Source organism: Bactrocera tryoni, chromosome 4, assembly GCF_016617805.1.
Source record: "Bactrocera tryoni isolate S06 chromosome 4, CSIRO_BtryS06_freeze2, whole genome shotgun sequence".
Taxonomy (NCBI): Eukaryota; Metazoa; Arthropoda; class Insecta; order Diptera; family Tephritidae; genus Bactrocera; species Bactrocera tryoni.
Window position 1 is genome coordinate 44874980 of NC_052502.1, and position 17502 is coordinate 44892481.

At 36.3% G+C, this 17502-nt stretch overlaps 1 protein-coding gene across 1 annotated transcript; it reads right to left on the bottom strand.

Annotated features, from left to right (window-relative positions):
• Positions 1-767: 767 nt before the first annotated feature.
• Positions 768-16834, bottom strand: LOC120775592. The gene is made up of 7 exons (XM_040105827.1): positions 16366-16834; positions 15756-15950; positions 11570-12225; positions 10926-11363; positions 4775-5240; positions 4305-4460; positions 768-2071 (listed from the first exon to the last, which is right to left on the bottom strand). Exons 1-7 carry the CDS (start codon positions 16486-16488, stop codon positions 1292-1294), a joined length of 2814 nt encoding a protein of 937 aa, XP_039961761.1. The 5' UTR covers positions 16489-16834; the 3' UTR covers positions 768-1291.
• Positions 16835-17502: the final 668 nt, after the last annotated feature.

The window sequence follows — 17502 nt, forward strand, 5'->3', positions numbered from 1 at the left end:
TTAGAGAGCTCGACATCTCTCGCGTGTTTGTTCGAATGATTTTGGTTGATATTTTGGGTAAGAAACGTGTTATTGCTTGACTCGTACCCATAAAGCTGGTTTTTTTTTTTTTTTAAGAGTACCGTGGACATGCTTGATCGTGCGAATTCCGTTCCCACATTCATGGAGCGCATTATAATTGCCGTTGTTCTCTGATGGGTTTATGAGTTTGACATGCATACAAGTCAACAATCATCGGAATGGATGGGAAAGACGGGTCGAAACCAAAACAACTACGTCAAGGCCACTTAAGAATCAAGGCGATGCTCATTTTTTCGATATTCATAGTTTGGTGCATCACGAATTTGTTCCAGATGGACAGACGGTCAATAAGGAGTTCTATTTGGCCGTATTGCGACGTTTGCGTGAGAAAATGCGTTGAAAACGCCCGGAATTGTGGAAGAACAGTTTATGAATTTTACATGATAATAATGCACCATCGCATCTAGCCGCGAATTTAACTGAATTTAAAGTCAAAAACACTATGAACACCATCGGTTAACCACGGTCTTCACCAGATTTGCCTCCGTGTGATTTTTTCTTGTTCCCCAAACTGATATTACCGCTTCGTGGAACTTGTCTTCAGTCGATCGAAGAGATAAAACAAAATTCGCTGAAGGATGGCCTTCAGTTCCCAAAAAGTGCTTATGAAAAGTGTTTCGATGACTGGAAAGTTCGTTGACATAAGTGTATTACATCTGGTGAGGATTATTTTGAAGGCAACGAAATAAATATTGATTAATAATTAAATATTTTGCGTTTATTTACAATTTCCGGGTATTTTGTAACAATGTATAATTAATGAAATCAGTTTTGGATATATAATCCTAAGTTTCAAATATTTATCCCTGGCCTTTTTCACATATATTTACATATTTATGTAGTTGTAGATGCAGAAGTTATAATAATAACTTAGCACACCCTTTACTGGCACCATCATAATGATGGTTATTTAAAGTGAGATTTACTAAAGTTCTTTACAATTTTGCTTATAACTTTAGACTTTTTAAATACAATATAAAATATGTGTATTTACACTTCCTTTAACGAGTATATCTTATATGTATATTCTCAGTCAATCCCAGTATTAATATTGACTTAATTACGAGCCTTAAAACTGACTTTTATTCGTTTTACAAACATTTGCGCAAATGTTTACTTAGACTAAATATAATAAAATAAGTACATCTACACTCAGTTTTTAAAAATGATTGCATTATTCATCATTCCACAAAAATGTGCATGAATACGCTCAGCTGCTCTCATTCAGCTCTTCATATTCACGCTTACGCTCCGCTGGCATTTTATCCTCAGTCGCTTTATCAAAGACCTCGCTCACATTACTAACATTACAATTCTGATCTTTCGCCGTCAAATGTAAATTCGGCGTGGAGAAAAGCGATACACGCGCTTTGCGCAAGTGCGGCAGACTGCCGAAGAAAGATTGTCGCCGCGTCGATTTACAGCTTATATCATCGGTTGTGCAACTCGTGCCACAGTTATTGCCATTGTAGGCGCCATTAAAATGCTTTGGCCTAATTTTCACTGACTTCCAACGATATTTTGACTTTTTCGCCGCCCCACCCACGCTGTTGACACCGTTCGCCGCACCACCACCACTGCCACCGCCAGCAAAGTGTCCATTACCATTCAGTTGTTGTTGTGTGGCTTGTTTATTGCCGAAATTTGTCTTTGGTTCATAGTGGCGCGCACATATTTTACGCACACGCACCTGCATCGATTTGCGGTGTGCGCCGAATTTGCGTTTAATGCTGGCAAATTGTGATGACGTTGTGTTTGTTTGTATTGTAGTGGTAGCAGACACTGCCGCTGGCTGTTTCTTTCCTAATGTTGTTTTTGTTTTGCTATTGCTCGCTGCGGGTGTGGGTGACGGAGATGGCGTTGATAAGTCTATGGTGTCATAGTCAGTGGGCTGGTGACGACGCATGCGCGTAAACTGCAGCAGCGAATTGACTTTCAAACGTGTTATGTAGCGCCAAAAAGCGTTCGGTTGCGTCGCAGAGGCCGTAATCTGCAAGTGGACGTTGTTACAGTTTTAAATTTTTCTAAAGAAAGTTTTTGAATATGATATCAACATGTATCTACATATATATTCTACACAAAAAGTTTAAGATTTGCCGGAACCGCCAATATCGGACCACTATAGCATACAAGTAGTTGCAATAGAAACTGAACGATCCAAATGATTTTTGGGCATGAACAACTTTTTTATTTGTCAAGATATATTCACAAAATTTGACGTAGATTATGGCAACAGTACAATCTCCGCACATTTTTTTAATCGAACCACTATAGTATATATGTAGCTACCATACAAACTGTCCGTTCAAAATCAAGATAAAGATTTTTATACCATTTTATACTATAAGAAATGCTCCTATGACGAGTATTTTAGCTTTGCTGCAGCCGCTGTTAAGTTTTTTCTTGTTTAAGGTTATGTTGCTACTAAATTCTTTTCAAATACAAATGAAATTATTATTCTTGTTAGAAATGCAAAGCATATACATAAATTGGCTCACTTCTCTTCCCTGAATGTAATAGTGCTTTCTATAGAAACTGATTCTTGCAAGAGATAATCCAGGACTGACTTAACGAGTACAATTCAATGACAATAGAAATTGAGCTTAATCCCATTTACATAGATTCTCGATCTCCTCCATTATGTCTCGTATGAAGTCTTAAAAATGTATTTAAAATCAATCATTTTCCGGTTTATAAGAAGTCTTTGAAAATGATCACACATACGAGGGTGTATTTATATTGGAGAACAAAAACTAATACAATGTAATAAAAACTATTCTCCATGCGTTCATGCGTTCGAGCCAATTGTGAGCACTTTTGCCACTGTGTTTCTCCAAAACATGCCTTCTGAACGCATCAACCGCCTCTTCAGGTGTCGAAAAACGTAGACCGTTGACGACGACTCATAAAATAGATGTTTTGAGTCCTCAAAAATGTATTTGTTTCAATTGATGTGTGAGAGCTCGCATTTTCGTGGTAAAGAATGATTTGCTTTCGACGGTTGGTTTCCTGAGAGACAACTGGTAAAAAAATGGTTATGTACCACTCAGAATTTACTGTTATGTCTTGTTTTAGTGGTATGGTTGCGACATGTCGTTTTTCTAAAAAAACAGGCAACCATTTGCTTGGAAGTGCTTCGTGCGCGAATAACTTTTGTTGAATTCGGCTCATCTGGAAACACCCATACAGTCGACTACTGTTTACTTTCGAGCTCATACGCGTTTATTTACAATTCATCAGCCGTCATGATGTCATAGATCTGTATGAAAACACTGTTTTCGTATTTTTTTAACATTTCTCTCGACCAATCGTCACGAGCCTTTCTTGAGCGATCGACGGTGTGGGATCCAAAGTGGACAAATCTTATATATAATCAATTCTATAGTTTTCTCAATCTCAAGATAGGCAATGACGCTTTTGTGGTCTTTATAGACATTTTTTTATATTTTATTGGCTATGCATTGCCGCCGATACCCTACACAGCGATGGTATGGCTAGTTCAAAATCGGAAAGTAATATTTTTCATAAAAATTCTTCTATTGCCCTAGCACAATAATTACCTAAAATAATTAAAGAATTCAAATGGCTCTTTAGCTTTAGTAATTTGTATCTCGCATTGTATAAGTGGTAACGGATTAAGCTTTACGGCGTGGGATCCAAAATGGACAAATCTTGCTTATAATCAGTTCTATAGTTTTCTCAATCTCAAGATTGGTCACATGCCGATCTTCCGGAGCAACGACTTATTTTGGATGACCTTTACCAAATTCGTCTTGGAATGATCTAAGTTCTCAATACACTGGTCATTAATGGAACTTCATCGTAAAACATTGAATTAAGTTCGTCGATATACTGTTGCTGAGTTAATCCACATCGAAAGTTGTAACAAATAAGCGGGTCAAAATGTTAGCGATTTAATTCTATTTTTGGCCAGGCTGAATATTTTAAGTTACTGTAAACAACACCAATAGCGCTCGTTTGTCAAAACGTTCTGAGTATATATTACATCAAAAATGTCCAACAACTTTTCGATACAGTTGCGAGTTATCGAATTCCGAAATATAAAAGGCAACTTACGTAATTGTAAAATATTATAATTCAATAAAAAGTACTTCAGATTGGTAAACAGCGGCTACAAAAAAAATGTCCTGCACTTTTCCCTTTCCATCCTACTAATCTTAATTAATCTTATTTTTACAAATACATATAAATAAAAATAATACCTTTTGGCTGCCAAAGTTGTCGAAACCAACAGGTTCATATATATTTTCATCCTCTTCAGCATTTGGTAATCCACCATTTTCACAAGTCGCAGCAAAGTTATCACCATCCTCGTAGATGCCGTCAATGTCATCATCATGTAGATTACTATTTGATTTCTGTTTTGAGATGAGTATAAATTTATTACTTGCTCTTTATATGCATTAGAAATAAGCCTGTGTTTTACACTGATTCATTTTAAAAAATCAAAATCAAAATTATAAAGTTTTTGTGAATATTTTTTTCTGATCCATCACACCGATATTTGAGTTTCTGTATTTATTTTCCAAACAATTGTTTTTACAACTGCTAATTTTACCACTTTTTACATAAAACAAAACAATTTGTTCGGTATTGGCATCAATTTCGAAAATTTTCATCGGAATCATAATTTATCACAGGCTTGCATGTTTATCACTTTACTTGCACTCACCCCCATCGGTCCATTTCCATTCGTCAAACCCACACTGTGCTCCACACCCTGTATAATGCTTTCATAGCTTCTACACCGATTCGCGTCCAAACTTTTCAAATTGTTTCGCACATTTCGTTGCTGTCGCTGTGCATATTTGTGCGCCAAATCCACAACAGCATAAATCGGCTCTGATGACCTATTACAAGTCGCCGACGCCGCTTTGTCAACAACGAGTTGTTGTTCCTCATCACCTACACTTTCCAGATCACTATCCACTGATTTTGCATGCGCCTTATCAACAACTGCTTTGGCCATACTGGCTGCCGATTCAATAAATGATTCTTCCTCCAACTTTTTCGTTAGGACAATACGCCTCTGCTCATGTCGCTCGACTGCGACATCTGCATTCGCATACGACACGGTTTCCTTCCGGCCTTTGATGTTCATGCGTTGAATTTGGTCTTTCACCATAACCATTGCATGGCTGGAAATAGATTTTGGAGTTGGAAAAAAGAACAGTTAAAAAAATGAAAATTGTAAAAAACAAAAACACAAACAAACACTACACACTCCAGTGCATGTCGAGAAAGTACGAGTACCATATAGAAAGGAGATGTGGCTGTCGTGTGTGTGTGTGTCGACGTGGTGAAGCATCATCTGTAAGGCATCTTTTTATTTACTGCACATGCAACTATCCTTACGTGCTTCAAGTATACGCAAGCCCATATGTACCATCGACATAATATATGTAGGTATATATATGTAGGTGCATAAGTTAAAATACACTTGAATTATTTTGATTCTTACTTTTCCAGCGTTTTCAAGTGCGTTCGCTGTATGGAACAGACATTCAAGAGAAAATCACTCTGTTTTGCTCTAAATGTATACATTTGTGCGCGCTAAACACTTCTACTTAGGTATATAATTACAGTTCATTTGAAATTTCTAGTCTGAGCTAAACCATGTGCCGCTGCAACGCTAAGCGTCGCCGCAAACTCCAATGAATCAATGCCTCAACGCAATGCATATGCCATTTAAATCTATACGAATGCATGTATATACTAACATATATCTAAAGACATTTGTATGTATGTACATATGTGCATATGTAAGAATTTAAATTTCCTCCTTGTCGCTGCCACTAATAGCTGGATAGATGGATGTTGCGTGCTGCTCGTCGCTGGCACTCAATGGTGCCTGCTATTCCGCTGTTTACATTGACTTAAGAGTGAAGTCAAAAATAGCACGTCACAGTACGGAAATATGCACACATCACATGCCCAAACACACACATATGCAGAGCTTATTCGCAGCGTACATGCAATACTTTAGACTTTAAATGACTGCAGCAACGCATCCGCTAAACGAACTTTATTCATTCAGTCACAGCCAGCCGATTGACGTGTCCACCCTATCCAGATGCTTTTGTGGTCTTTATAGACATTGTTTTTATATTTTATTGGCTATGCATTGCCGCCGATACCCTACACAGCGATGGTATGGTTAGTTCAATATCGGAAAGTAATATTTTTCATAAAAATTCTTCTATTGCCCCGGCACAGTGATTGCCTAAAATAATTGAAGAGTTCAAATGGCTCTTTAGCTTTAGTAATCTGTATCTCGCATTGTATGAGTGGTAACGGATTACGCTATATGGCGTTAGAAAGATAAGATGACGTTCTCAAACAGTTTTGTGATTACTTGACTCAGTAGTCTTATGAACCGTATTTCCACCTGCGAATTGCTGCTGACTCGCAACAAAATCGTCGAAACTGCTCAAACTCGATTTTCGGGATAGCCTTTGGCTCTGCGACGGTCATTTAAGGTTATCTTTATTTTTAGTAATAGGAAAAGTTTAACGTTCGACAATTATGTAAGATTGTGGCATTGTGACAGTATTATTTTTGGCCAAGGATTCACGAATAAATTCTTTAATACATTTCTCAACCGCCAACCTCATAAAAACATGTAAAATTTAGCGTCTGCTAAATACTTCTACAAGGTAAACGATGAATGGAGCTGAATATTTTATCCTACTTCAGGGGCATGTATATTAATTAAAAAAACAAGTTATTTGAAAGCGAGTGGCAAAATTTAAAAAATGCACCAATTACTATAATATATAAATGTATGCATAAGAGTAGCTCCACTTCAGAAGTTCTATGCTAACCACTCTAATATGCGCGCGCTTTGAAGCTCCCTTTTTTGCATAAGTTTCCAGTGTCTGGTAATACATGTATGTATGTACGTGTGTTTTAGGAAGTGTCTCGCAAGTAGCTATTTATAGCGAAACTCTTATCTCGCCGGTATATGAGTATTGGAAAGACCCCATTTTACTGTTTTGTTTACTCATTACAAATGTGTGGGCGTTCAAGTCATAAAAATTGTACAATAAGGCAACTGTTTTACATGTTCATACTCGTACTAATACTCTTACTAATTTTGTTTTTGTAAACTACACAGATTAACAATACACTAAGAGAGAGTTGTGAAGATATTTTTGAAAATGGTAATTCATGAAACAAGTGCTGGATTTATTTCTAAGAAAACAAAAAAATAACAATAAATATTATTTATTTGATAAAAAGTCCTGCTATAAAGCGCAGCTGATTCTGTAACAGACCATATAAACCCAAATTCTATCAAAAAAGCTTAATAAAAAACAGTCGAATTGCCATATGAATTTGGTTTCTGTGCTCCAAGTCCCCACAATTTGTTCACATTTATTTTCGAGATTTAATCGCAAATCCAGAACCTGTTGTTACAATTATAAGCTTGTCAAATGTTTGTAAAGTTTTAAATAAATTCTTATTTTTCTCTTTTTTATATTGTAACTTATGTATATTTATATACACTCGTGGCCACGCAAACCTTACCATTTAAAATTTTCAAGTATTGTACATATTTGACTACACTTTATAGCGGTAATTTTTGCGGTATAGAAATTTTTTATTCATAAAAAAGTTAATGACATGTTATTTATCAAAAATATTAAAAATTAGAAACAAGGCACATTCAGCTATAGATAAATCAATTGAAAGATAATGAACTTTACAATATGAGCTCGAAATGTAAGAGGCTGACATGCGATGAAAACATGATATTTTTTATTTTTTTAATTTAATTTCATTTACACTATAATCGCGTAAGCGGTGTCTACGCCAATTAAGAAGAAGAAGAAGAATTTAATTTCATTTACATTATAATTGAAATTAATATTTTATTTTATTTGTTTTTAATTGAAACACGAAGTTTAGTGGGTTTCACTTTAAAAACAATAAAATCGGCCGCTTTTGTATAAGCACAGAAAAGCTAATTTGTGTTTTACTCATAAACGTAATAAATTAAAAACTATAATTATAATTAGATAATATAATTTAGTTTTTTAAAAACATAAAAAAAAACAAAATTGAAGAAAATCCAGAACGAACGAAAAAGTCAGAAAAAAATTTAAGAATGAATAGTGGTAAGGTTTGCGTGGCCACGAGTGTGCATGTATACAATGTGCGTTCCAAAGTAAACAGGACTTAAAAAAACAGAACAAATGGTTTTTTCGGCAAAATCAATTTATTTTATTCAAAATAGTCTCCTTCTGCTTCAATACAGCTTTTTGCACGGTCCAAAAGCATGTCGAACGAGCGTTTAAGCTCGTTGGCCGGTATGGCCGCCAGTATGCCGGTGCCAGCCTTTTGAATGGCCTCTATGTCAGCATAACGCTTTCCTTTCATGGGCAAATGCATTTTTCCGAAAAGGAAGAAGTCGCAAGGTGCCATATCAGATGAATACGGGGAGTGGTTAATGGTTAAAATGTGATTTTTGGTCAAATAATCGGTCACAAGTGTCGATCAAATGTTGGATTCTGAGCAATTTTTGGTCGTCAGTCAATTTGTGCGGAACAAACCGTGCACACACCTTTCGTAAGCCCAAATTTTCGGTTAAAATGCGTTAAATCGATGTTCTGGGGATGTTCAATTCCATTTCCATGAATTTCAATGATGATTTCGGCTGATTTTTGATGACTTCACGCGCAGTTTCGATGGAATATCTGGTGATCACGGATTTTGATTGACCCACATGTTGATCGTCATTTATGTCCTCACAACCACTTTGAAAACGTTGAAAGCACTCGTGCACTCTGCTACGGGATAGGCAATCATCGCCATAAACTTGTTTCATCAATTGAAACGTTTCGATAAAAGTTTAAACAATTTTAAAACAAAATTTAATTTTGGCTCTTTGTTCCAAGCTCATTTTCGCACCGATAACACAAACATGCTGACATTTAAAACGCAATAACTTCACTTCCAATCAATGAAATGTCATGAAATTCTCACTGGACAATCGCAGATTCTAACGCACCAGTCGACATATAGATGGCGCCATCAGGGGGCGCTAGATTCAAAAAGTCCTGTTTACTTTGGAACGCTCCTTGTACTAAAAGTTATTTTGGCAAAATTCATTCGGAACAGTTTTTTGCTTTATTATTATTTTACTATTTTCGAGATAATCGTTTAAAATAATTCCATATGAATCTCCAAAATTCCGCAATGCGTTATTCTAAATTGTTTTGAATATACTTCATAGTAAATACCTAACTGGCTGCAATTGCATATTGTTTCAATTAGAGTTGATATATTACTGTGTGCAAAAAATTGTAAGACTTTTTAATTTAAATTTCACTCGAAACTGTCAGTGACATCTGTGAAATGAGCCTCATCGCTGAAGATGATTTTTCGATGAAAATCCGGATCGTTTTCAATGTTGCTCAGCCCAATTCTCGAACATATGACGATTCTGGTGGTCAAGCGACTTCAATTCTTGTATCAATTTAATATTGTGAGGATGTAAGCCACTATCTTTTCGCAAAATTTGCCACACTGACGTCACAGAGATGCCCAACGCTTGAGAACGACGTGTGAGAGACTGATTTCGGTCTTCCTCAACTGATGCAATATGTCTCACTGTCACGGGAACATTTTGTACTGTGTTTTTTCCACTTGACGCTCAATTGTTGATCTGACAGGATGATTATGACGACCATAAATTGGACGTAGTGCTTTTAAAGTTGAGCCCACTGACTCCGAATTTCCGTAGTAAATTTTAATAATTTTGGCGATGAAATGGCAAACCCTATTGTTCTACTTTCAAAGCGTCTCTATTGGAAAACCCGTTATAAATTATTCAAAGATTGCCGAGAACGCTGGGCTTAAGAAAAGTAAAAGCACGATTAGTTCAAAAATCACTAAATTTTTTCGAAAAATATTCAGCAAACTCAAACGACCACTCCGGGGAAGCCGTTTTGAGTCAATTGAAGACATTAAACATCAATCGCTAGGCGCATTGAAGCCTATTCCGGAAATTGACTTTAACAACTGTTTCGAGAATTTGAAGAAACGTTGGCACAAGTGTATTAGGCCAAAGCCAAAATCTCAAGTAACCCCGATTTTGTGGAATAAATTCAAAATATTAAAATTATGAGTAAAGTCTTACTATTTTTTGCTCAAAGTATTATGTGTATATATTTTGTGTTATAAGCCAACCTTCAAAAAACTCTCTATGTAAATGTGTTGCACAATTGACTCGTGATGTTTAAGGTTTTCATATTTTGAAACGAGTGACAAAGAAGAACTTAGTGTGAGAAAAAACATTTTTTAAGAAAAATTTAATTTTATCAACACTTTAAAGTAACTACTTACATATGTACAACAGATTTTAAAAATTCAAATGATAAAAACATAATTTTCTCTGGTTAATATTATTCAACAGAGACAAATAGTCTTTTCCGCAGGTCATATGGATGCGCTTAATTTTAGTGTATGGATCGCACTAAACTATTCTCATTATTCGTTTTCGCCCATCAACTAAGAATCCTGTAGGCTAAGTCACTTGTGCACTATTGATAATGTTTATTGTGATCTAATAGCTATTACTTGGGTTTTATCCACAGCTATGTATTTCAACCATTAAGATGACGGAGCCCTCAATGATTAGCTAAAATCTTTAATAGTGACTTTGTGGTATAATATTGATCAATACGAGTATTTGCGGTTTTATACTGACTGCATCTGCAATCAGCTGTTTATTTGATTATCAATTATTTGGATATAATAAGTTTCATTGCATCGGCTTTGCTATGGAGTATGTAAACAATTTCTTTTTGATTGCTTACCTGTCTTTGTGGTTGTTAGCGTATGCTGTAGAATTGGTGTCCACATCAACTTCAGCATCATCACTCATTGAACAGTTATCTGACAACAACCAGTTATTGTTGTTGCGTTCGCTGGCATTGATGTTGCTTTTGTTACGCTTATACTTTGGAGTAAATTCGTTTCGATCACAGTTCGCTTGTGTTGGCTTTGGATAGGATGGCAATTCTTTATTCACCACATGTTGGCGGCTCGCGCTGGCGCTTTCCGACGTCGTGGAAGAACTTGATTGCTGCTGGAACATGCTATTTATCTTCAAGACTGTTTGGTTAATTGGTCCATGGCAAGCGGATGCGGAAGCTGAGGAAGATGTGCTGCCAGCACTTGAGGAATTGCGGCCATTGTCGAGTGTGGTAAAGTCAGTCCAATTACTTTCACCATGCAAACGGAAGTGGGTCGCACTGAAATGCCGTTATATAATGTTATGTTAAATGGCATGAAAGGCATTTCTGTTTATTGTTTGAATTTTAAATTGCATATGCGCATAGTTTCTTTTATTGTTCGCCTATTGCACCATTCAAGTCAGCAAGCAAATGTACGCATGCGCATACCGCATACCTATACATACACACATATGTACACATTCATATGCATGCACGCTACTTACCTCGCTTCAGTAGTTAAACGCGCATCTGTGACGTTGTCGTTACTTTTGTTGTTGTAGCTTTTACAACTTGTTGCGCTGGCTGTTGTGCCACTACTCCTGTTGCAACAGTTCACTTGTTGCTGCTGCTGCCGTTTTTGGTAGTGTTGTTGTTGATGTTGGTATTTTTTCAGCGGATCGCTTGAATTCACGCCGTTGCGCTCCAGTAATTTCGCTGTGCTGCGCGCAATTGGCAAACGTACCGCTGCACCAGTACCACCCCCGCCACCACCAGCGCCGCTACTATGGCTGGGCAGTGACAGCGCCGGCGCTAAAAGAGCCCGTGTCGTCGATTTTATGCCGTTTCTCGTTTTTACGTTTGCCATGCGCTCCAAATACGCATACTCACTCTGGGCGTCCGCCAACTCCACACGCTGCCGCATCGAGTCACAGCTGGACGAAAGCTCTCGCTGACGCTGTGAATTCTGCCCTACACCCGACCACAGCGCATACGGTATATTGTCGACAGATGTATTGCGGAAACGTTGCTGCTGTATAGGTAGCAGCGCATACGCTGAGGCGGAGGAGTTGGCGGAAATAATTTTCGAGCTGGTTGTGTTGGTCAAACTATCCAGCAGCATGGTAATCCATTCGCGGTAGGCGTTGCGATCGTCGCAGTGCTGATGAAGAAACACGCGATTAGAATAGAGTGCAATCAACAAATTAATAAATTAAAATGGATTTAAATTGCTGCAGCTAAATAGTTTTATATATAATATATTTTAAGTACTATAAGTCTATAAAAGTAATTCAAGTTTTTGATACAGATTTTCTACAAATATGTATGTATGAAAAAGTTTCTCAATACCAGTGTTTTATGATTATAAAAGGCAGCCGAAATTCGTATCGTTTTAAAGAAAAGCTATTTTTTCCGGCAAAATTCGATTTTATCATACAGCATCGTTGAAATTGAGGACAATAATCCAATTACAGCAATATTTCATTTTTCCAATATATTTTTTTGTAGTAAAATCTGCAAATAGATCCAAAATAGAGGTCTATCTAGATGTAATCTGAAATACTGGCGCTTTAATCCGGAGAATAGGAGGATGAGAAAGTAATTCGAAACTCTATTCAAGCATGAAATTGAAGTGCTTGTCTCTTCGATATCCTTGGAGCATCAGCTGCCATGATCAACCCCATTTCATGGTCATCCAGATCATTGTGTCAATTGCCTTCATTGTCTTTTGTACTCATAATGGTATTTACAGAAATTAGCAATCACTTTTGAATGATTACTTCATATGAGGCAGACCTCGGACAACACACACCAACCATTTTATTGGTATGAGTAGAATTTTTTCTATCTAACTATTTTATTATTAAATTGACCTATACAGTTTTTTCTAAACAAACAAAAGATCCAAGATTCTATATCTCTTGAATCATTGTCCGACAACTGCGAAATATACACAGGTGGCGTTTGAAGGTTTGATCTTACAACAAAACAATGTATTGCAGTGGCTTTCTCTTATAAAAACAACAGAAATTTTGCAGGCTGCATAGTATTATATGTTATTATCAAGCTGGTTTCATCTATTAATATAATTACATATGTACATATATGGCTTTAAAATAACTCTAATGGCTTGCTGAAGACTGAATAGAGCTTTTGACAATTCTTTTCATTAGTTTAATATCCAAGTTTACAAGATATGATTTTAAAGTTAAAACACATTATGTTTTCCCTACTAAATTACAGAAGCCGAGTTTAGTTTTTAATCGATCGATTATAATAATTAATAGTAACAATCTCAGCCAAAGATAACTAATTTAGGAGCGCATAATCTTAACAAATTAAATTTAATTATTATTTCCTGTATTTATTTATGAATCATGTAATACAAAGTTCACGTTGTATACATTGAGACAAAGTATCCGGAAAATGTAAATAAAACGCAAAATATTTATTTAGTCATCAATATTTATTTTGTCGACTTTCCACCAGATGTAATGCACTTATGCCATTGATTGCTCTAGTCCTCGAAACACTTTTCATAAGCACTTTTTGGGATGACCTCCAGCTTCTTCAGCGAATTTTGCTTTATCTCTTCGATCGACTGAAAACGAGTTCGGCACAGCAACTTCACTTTAGGGGGCAAGAAAAAATGATATGTAGCCAAATCTGGTGAATATGGTAGTTCATCGATGCTATTTATAGCTTTTTTGACTTTAATTTCGGTCACAATCGTGGCTGCATTATCATCGCGTAAAGTCCATAGATTGTTCTTCCACAATTTCGGCCGTTTTCGACGGATGTCGGAACAGGTCGGATGACCGGAACAAAGTCATGATGCATCAAACCGCGAATATCGAAAATAAACAATGAGCATTACCTTGATTTTTGAGCAGCTTTAGCGTGTTTTTTTTTTTTGGTTTTGGCTCGTTTTTTTCCTTCCATTCCGATGATTGTTGACTTGTTTGCATGTCAAACACATAAACCTATGTCTCATCGGCAGTTATAATACTCTTCATGAATCTGGGATCGGAATTCGCACATTCAAGCATGTCCAAAGAGAGCCGTCTACAGCACTATTTTTGAAAAGGATTCAGCTTTATCGGGACGAATCGAGAAAGAACGCGTTTCATACCTAAAATATCCACCAAAATCATTCGAACGGACTCACGAGAGATGTCGAGCACTCTTACTATCTCTCTAACACTTGCCCGACGACTTTCAAGCACCAATATGCTTTACTTTCTTAATATTTTCATCAGTTGAGGAGGTCGAAGGTCATCCAGAACGAGGCATGTCTTCAACGATCTCTCGACCATCTTTGAAGGCTTAATACCATTCGTAGGCTTGAGTTTTGGATATAACTGAATCACCAGAAGCCTTTTTCCAAAATTCGCAACCATTCCGCACACGAAATTTGGTTAGAAATACAACATTTTAGACAAATTCTTTGTTCGCTATATTCATCAATTGTAAAAATCGTAACGCGCTAATATAAGGGGTACCGACTTAAGCAGCCACTGTAAACAAACTGGTTGATGGATCGCTCTCATATTTGGCGTAGTAATTAAGGACAATCCTGCCAACTTAGCAAAATATATTGTTTTTGAAATATCATTTACCTTGGGTATTTATTACAATTTCCCGTGCTTTTTTGTCACAGTTAATATGGAAATATTAAAATGTTCTGCTATTTATAAATTAGAAAAATTGTTGAAACCAAAGACCTACGCTTTGAACACATCCTGACACTTCAGCAGTAAATTCCATTCAATGTCGAGTTCTAACGAATCTTGAGACAATGTTACTAATAACAATATAACTTCAAACATACTTCATTTCTTTATTCATTTATTTCTAATAACAACATACTTCATTTGAATTACGTTTTGAAAATTGTAGCACTATTTCTATACATAATTTACGAGGTAACGCCAGAGAGTCTTTTTCGAATTTGCTTACATTGTTCTTTTTACAAAAAAGATTAACCGATTTTGCCAGAACTTGCGTGTTCCCAAAGTGAAAAATTGAAATGTCGTTACCTGAGTGAAGCGATTATGTAACGATACAGTTGTGATTTTTTTGGTTTAGGATGATGTAGCACCGTGTTATAAGGGGCATCGCAATTCGACTTTTTTCCGAAACTCGCCAGAGTAATTGCTGTCATTGCCACATTTTTTAACATTTCTCCATGAAAATTTAACAGATCACTTAATCAAAAGACATAATATAATATACAATTGTTTTTCAATTTTAATTGTTAAAATATCTAAAATAGTTTCCGTTAATAGATCTGTCAAAATCTTGGAAAAGGAAGCATAAGAACGAAAAGGGCGTTACTAACCTTCAAATTAATTTCTTGAACAAGCAAAGACAGGTGTTCAGACAGATCATGAGAAATGTGGACGATCAGCTGATCAAAATACAGGTGTGTGTTGGCATTTATACTATGTTTTTTAAGGGTATTATACGAACACTTCCTGAGCACACTGTTAATATTCTTTTAATTATTCATAAATCTACATACACAAATTGCAAACTTTTTGCTTATAACGATATCAGTACTATAAAAAACGTGACTAATATATTTACATATAAATGTCTTTACGCATTACTCATATAATACACATTACAATTGCTGTTATTATTTAAATAAGTAATATAAATAGTAGCACATAGCAACCAAATACTCACAAAGGTATACATTACTTGCGTTGTGGTCTCAATTGTGAAGCGAAAGCCACCCAAAGGACGCACCATTGTGCCCGGCACCAGATTGAGCACGTCTTTGAATGAGACCAATTTATTGTCATACTCCTCCTTCGATGCATAGGAGAGCAGCAATTTATCCTGCAGCACAAACCACATTTTACGCCAACCGCCAACTTTCTAATAACGGTTGTAAACAAAACAACAAAAACAAGTATATTGTTATACATATGTATGTAATGGGAATAGTGAAAAATTGGTCGTTTTTTTTTAGTTTTTTGTTTTACTTTGAATTTTCCAACTGAGCAGGTTTTTTTTTACTTTATATTTTTTTTGAGCTGTTTATTCAATCAATTATGGACGCGTGTGTAAAATGTGCGTAGAAAAATATTTATTTAACTTTTTTCATTTTCTTTTTTTAATATTTTTAAGAAATATTTATATCCAATTTGAACTTTGCCTATAATACATATTTTGCTCTTTTGAAATTCAGAATTTTTTTTATTTGTTATTGAGTCTTGTTTCGAAAATATCTCTTAGTTCACGCTTGTACACGCGTCCGCAATTATCGTCTTCACTTCGTGTTCATACTAACATTTCGTTTCTTCTTCAAATAACCACAAAGTTTCACTTTATTGATGCTTCGATTACGCTCCTTCACCAACTGAACACTGCTGGCCAACGCATTTGAGCTGTTCGTAAGCTTTTGCGTATCCATGCCCGAAGTCTTAGTCTCCTTAACGGTTATATCAATCTATAAGCACTGTGAGGAAGTTGCTATTAGGAGACATTGTCTCGCCACGACCTGTCTAACAACACGCCAATGCACTTGCACTGCCAACAATCAGCTGTTCGAAAATGTTACAATTACGAGTTTTAAAGTTGTAACGCTTGTCCCACTGCTGGTTGCTCTACTGCTCCACTGCTGCTGAACAATGTAAAGTCGAACACAAACTGAATTGTAAGACCAGCCTAGAAAAGATGTACTGTGCTCGCTCCCATAAGTTGCACTCAAACCGCACCGCACCGCAATGTTGGTAGCGGCGCCCCTTGCCTTTCCAGCGAAGCAGCAAACATTACATAGCCCAGCACGGAAAACCGTCGCCGCGCAGCGCAGTCAGACGAAGAGTTGGCTCAGCGTAGTAGCGCTCATCAAACTCAATGAGGGAATCACGGTCGAGTGCGTTTTCATTGTTTCAAACGCTTGCCTCAGCTCGCAGTTATATTTAGCTTTGCGGAAAAGTGGTTGAGGGCAGTGGTGGGGCCAACAGTGCGCAACAACAATGGCAACACCGGCTTTTCAACAGGCCACAAAGCAAAATGCTCAAGTATAAATGCATTTAAAAAATAATAAAGGTTCAGGAAAACTCGCAAACTAAAGCAAAGAAAACTAAAGAAAAAGTCAAATTATTATTTTTATTATTACTATTACTGTGGGTATTTATATACATATAATCGTATATACGAGGAAGCTGAGATACGTCAGTAATACTTTTTATACCTGGAACAAGTTTCTAATAACTAGCCACAAACGTCGGAGACCTATAAATTATATATATATGTAAATGATCACTGTGGCGATCCGACAATGTCAGTCTGTACATTTTTGAGATTATTTTGAGATACCGGTCTGAAATTTCATACACGTTCTTTTCTTACGAGTACAAAAAAACCGCTCATTTGCTGGAATGACTGATATCAGATCTTTATTGCATATAGCTACCATACAAAC